Source organism: Centroberyx gerrardi, chromosome 23 (genome assembly GCF_048128805.1).
Source record: "Centroberyx gerrardi isolate f3 chromosome 23, fCenGer3.hap1.cur.20231027, whole genome shotgun sequence".
NCBI classification, from domain to species: domain Eukaryota; kingdom Metazoa; phylum Chordata; class Actinopteri; order Beryciformes; family Berycidae; genus Centroberyx; species Centroberyx gerrardi.
In genome coordinates this window covers 6270677-6275777 of record NC_136019.1, presented here as the reverse complement: position 1 = coordinate 6275777, position 5101 = coordinate 6270677, and the positions used below count along the sequence as shown (strand labels likewise).

The 5101-nt window shown below is 40.0% G+C and overlaps 1 protein-coding gene across 1 annotated transcript in view; it reads right to left on the bottom strand.

Moving 5' to 3' along the window:
• The window catches only part of LOC139930342 (diacylglycerol kinase delta), an 88074-nt gene that overhangs the window by 14690 nt on the left and 68283 nt on the right, over positions 1-5101 (bottom strand). Inside the window, 3 exon segments of the mRNA XM_078291597.1 lie at positions 48-219; positions 3025-3090; positions 4251-4350. Of these exon segments, the coding sequence (XP_078147723.1) occupies positions 48-219; positions 3025-3090; positions 4251-4350 (338 nt within the window).

Below are 5101 nucleotides of genomic sequence, written 5' to 3'. Positions count from 1 at the left end.
TTTACATTTTTGGTTTGAGAGTAGAGGGATCCACTGCAGCCCCTCACCTTTCTCCGCCTGCTCGATGATCTGCCTCAGAGCTTTCTTCAGGCTGTTGGCTCTGAGCATCAGCTGCTCCTTGGACCGGTAGGTTTTGCCCTCCGTGCCCGCCTCGCCGCTCTCCTCGCCGGGGCCGGGGCCGCCGCCCTCCTGGCTGGGCATCGAGCCCGCCGGCACCACCTGGACAGGGGGTGGGGGGGTGGGGGGGGGGGGTGGGGGAACGTCCTATTACTGTTTATATACGTCTGATTTTTTCCCCCCAATATCAGTCTGTTTGAGGGTTTGCCTTCACTGGACTCTGTTCCTAAAAAATGCTTTTTCACTTCAGATTCCATTATCATATCATAGAATATGATAAAAAAAAAAGAAGTTAAAATTACATTACATCTATAACCTTCATACCTTGGATGATACAAATTAGTTTTTTGTTTATATATATGTGTCACAAAAAAATTTAGAAAATCAATGTAATCTAGTGATTTTGATATCAGAATCAAGCTTTCAATAGCTACAACTTTGATTTAGATTTGGCTATAAGCACAAAAAAATTTTAATTTCAAAATTTCAAAAAGAGTATGACATGTGGTGACATCACCTGAAAGATCCGTACCAAAGATCAGCCAATAGCAGATGACCATTTCAGTAGCATGCTTTTTACCATGAGATGTCAGGCTTCACACAGATTTGGTTTTGAGGTTTAGTGACTCTTTAAGTGAAAGAACGTTTTATAAATGTGGCTTCTTATTCTTAGTGACGACAAGTGTCTCCTAAAGGCAGAAATCCCAGAACTAAGACTCTTATCCTCTACTCTTTGATGCTATAGTGCTATTTTTTAACCTTTATTTATCCAGGGAAAAAATGACTGAGCTCAGACGCTCTTTTTCTCTGCATTAGTTTCTAGGGAAGTGGAAACTGTTTCTCATTGACTTTCCCTACTGAGATTTTCCCTGCTGGGTTCAAGGATTCGAACCAGAGACATTACAGTCACAAGCCTCTTATTTTAAATCAAATAGTGGCATTATAGAGTAATATCACAGTCATATCATAGTACAGGGTTCCCACTGTGGCCCTAACATCTAATATTAAATTACATGCCTTTTCCATGACTAAAAAGGATATTCCTGATTCTGGTTTGTTTTTCTAAAGGGGGAAACAGTCAGATTTTTACACACCTGGGAGAAAAACAGCTGAAAACCACAATCTAATTCAATAAATATATAATATATAAATATGTGTATTCCTGTAAAGTGACCAATTTATCAAATTCCCTGATATTACCTCACTTCCCCTGAGACTTTACTGAATTCCCGGACCAGTGGTAGTATAGTATTAGTGCAGTATAGTAAAAACAGAATGAACCCTTATCTGTACATTTAGTAATTCCTTCTCTATGGAGCCTTATGTCGGTGTGACTCTTCTTCTCTGTTGTTTCTGGCGATGGGAGACACTAGTTGATATTCATTAATACAGAGAGATCTGTCCTCAGGCGAGAATATCCATATTTCATTTTTCAACATGAAATATACATAATTCAAAGCTGGAAGCCAGTGCCGTTCCCCTGTCGATGTTTTATTGAACGTACATTCTGTCATCTTGAACGCTGTATTGTTTTATTTACGGTGCATTAAAAGACTCCATAGGGAGCGGAGGCACAGAGAGCTGTACGCCGGCTTTTGTTCCTCTGCGCTGTTGTTTTTTTTTTTGTTCGTCTCCTCTGAGGAAACGGTGGATGAGTGTAAAACCTCTCTTTTCACTTGTAACTACGCTCGGGAGAAAGCGATAAAAACAAATATCGTCGCTCTACTGCCGGTACAGCGGATCTGGATCAAGGGAGGGATTAGAAACTCCCCGGTGCTGCATCTGAAGAGTTCATTTCCGAAACGCTTTATATCCACTTTGGGGGAAAAAAAAACCTAACGTTCATCCTTCAGTATCTAAAATATAGTCTGTAAAAGTGTCATCTAGGGTTCGACCAATAGAGCTTCGTGAAGGCCGATACCGATACTGGATTGAAGCTGCTGATAGCTGATATTTTCTTTAAATTTTGCCATTTTAATGCCAAATTTAAAAAAAAATTTTGCAAGTATTTAGTGTTTCCCCCCAGGTGTTTATTCTTGGCAGGGTTTAAAAACCTCTGAAAAAGGTTTTGGACCATGAGACACTAAAACTCTTCCATTGAAACCTGGATAATAATCATAATAAAAAATTATGATAAAGAAGAAAAAGAAAACATTACTGCATGTTTGTGTGGAATACAGTCAAATTGTGAAGGGTTTCCCATAGACAACCAGCACAGTATCGATCAATTCTACAATCTTCAATTCTACAGTAAATCAGAGGTATAGAGGTTAATACTGAAGTATTATCCTGACTTACCTATTGTTATATTTCTTTTTTCCTTTTGTAATGTCATTTTAATAGACAAACTCTGTCTTGCTTTTGCTTGTATTTTTGATTTTGTTTCTTTTGCTTGTAATTGTTTTAATCCATTTATTTAATGTAAAGCACTTTGAGCTGCATTCTATGTATGAATGGTGCTATAAAAAGTATAAGGCATATAGGCATAAAAAAAAGTTATTATTATTATCACTATTACAATAAATATGGAATTGAACTATCTGCATCATATTGAAAGAGGACGACACTGACTGGCCAATGTCTGATTTTTAATAAAAAGGCCAATATCAGAATCAGAATCAGAATCAGAAATACTTGGGCAATTGGGCATCGGCCTGATATATCTATAAACTGATATATCGATCTAACCCTAGTGTTATCATTTTGTTACCTACTATCCCTCAAGCATTTTTTTTATATTATTAATATTTTTTGTACTTTTTTCACATAGAGGAAATCCCATTTTGGAACGAAACTCTTCAGCTGTTGCTCGAAACACAGCATTAAAATGTGTGTTGTGTTGTCAGCATAATAAGCGCATGACTGTTATGACTGTTACATATTGATTACAGCTGGCTTTGTTATTACCTGGGCCTCCGCCTCCTCGCTTAGGGCCTTGACGAGGGAATCCAGCTTCTCATTCAGCAATGCACACTGAGGGAGGAGAGAGAGAGAGAGAGAGAGAGAGAGAGAGAGAGAGGGGAAAGGAAAGTGTGTGTGAGAGAGAGATCATATTGATTATATTCTTTCCTCATTGTTTCCAATTCATGTGAGGAGAGTAAAGTCGAGCCACTGAATACGCTGGAAAACACTAAATCCTTAAATTTATGGGGCAGCAGAGTGAAACCATTACCTGCTCTTACTCAACATAGCGCTCTTTTATTCGCAGCAGCAAAAAAATAAAAATTCCCACCGGGGATCAATAAAGTATCACATTATTTGGAAAAAGAAGATAAAGATAAAGAGGCGACGCGGCTCAAAGCGTTTCTGACGGCGAGGCTTTGTCGAAGGCTTGAGCCGTCTTTGCCGGGTGAGAAGATTTTCTTTCCTTTTTTTGGAAGAAGCGCCCCCTGTGTCATAAAAGTCTATTTTTTTTTCTTTTTTAAGATCCCAGAAAACCCACTCTTCCTCTCAGCGTGAATTTCAGAAGCTTGAAAGGAAGAGCGGCATTTCAGCCGGAGGAGAAACTTTAACCTGCTTCCTCTACTCTGTTACTCTTCAGGTCACTGTGCTGCACTGATTCTCAACCTTTTTCATATCAGGGACCCCTAATTTAGTCCACATTAGGGCCACAGACCCCCATTTGATGAGATTTTGTCTCTCTGACCCAAATCTGAGAATACTTTTATTGTTAGATATGATTTTGTCCAGAATTCCATGACTGTCTGTATTGTAGGTAGATAGATAACAGAGAAACTATGATCAAAATAGTCTTTTTTTCTACATTCTCTAATTGTGTTAACTTCTTCTAAATGAAATAATGATGAAGTTTAACAATTCATCAGTTTGCTGGGGACCCCCTGGAACGCCCTCAAGGACCCCATGGTGGTCCCCGGACCCCACGTTGAGAACCACTGCTGTACTGGACTCTCTATAATAGACAGAAAATATGGAATTGCCGATGCAGAACAGCAAGTGTGAGAAGAGGGAATGCCGACATCTAACCTTCACCACAACTATTTCTATCTCCCTCTCTCTCTCTCTCTCTCTCTCTCAATCCACCTACACTGCCCACTACTGTTATACAAGCTCTTATATAATACACACACACACACACACACACACACACACACACACACGACAAACGCTTATACCTTCTTGGCCATGGCATCTGCCTCCTCCTTGTTCTCGGTGGCTCTCTCGTACGCCTTCCCCACCTCCGCCACGAAATCGTTCACCGTCCCACACAGAAACCTGACAGGGAGAGGAAAAAAAGAGAGAGAATTGAGAGGATAGAAAGGGAAAAAAAGGTGAAGGCTAGGGTGATTAAGGTGCAAAAAATTAGGGAGTGAAAGGTTTCAGATTGGGTGATTCATCGGACGTGCTCGACTCTCCTCTGCCTCCACCTGTGCCTCCCACTCCGCTGCCTCCACACACTCTGTTTACTCACATCTGCTTCAACTGCTGCTGCTGCTGTGTGACTCAGCAGGGAGCAGACTCTCCAAACTCTGCTCCCTCCAAACAGTATCCTGTATTTACCACACACCGGCTCCTGTACACTGAATACTGAATACTCGTTCCTCATTTAAGAATTTGTTCCTAATTGACCTGCCTGGTTGAATAAAGGTTAAATAAAAGAGATAAAATAAAAATGTATGGAGGGTTTGTGGTCCTGTGTAGCTCAGTGGGTGGGTTAGTTCAATTCCAAAATGCAGTATCCGTAATTAAAAAATAAACAGTGACACCGACTCTTACAGATCGATTGATAGCACACTATTTAAACAAAATGATGGTACTTTTTGAAGGTGGAAGGTAACTTGAGATTTCTGGCTTTCAAAACTCACTTTTCCGGTCTTTAACTGTGGATGCATGGACATGTATTAGATCTAGTATTTCTGAATTTATTGTATCTCCTATAGGCAATAGCATAACATATGTGATGATATGTAATTGTCTGTTGTCCCCCTTTCCTAGCCCAACCCCACACTGCACTTTTATGTTTTGT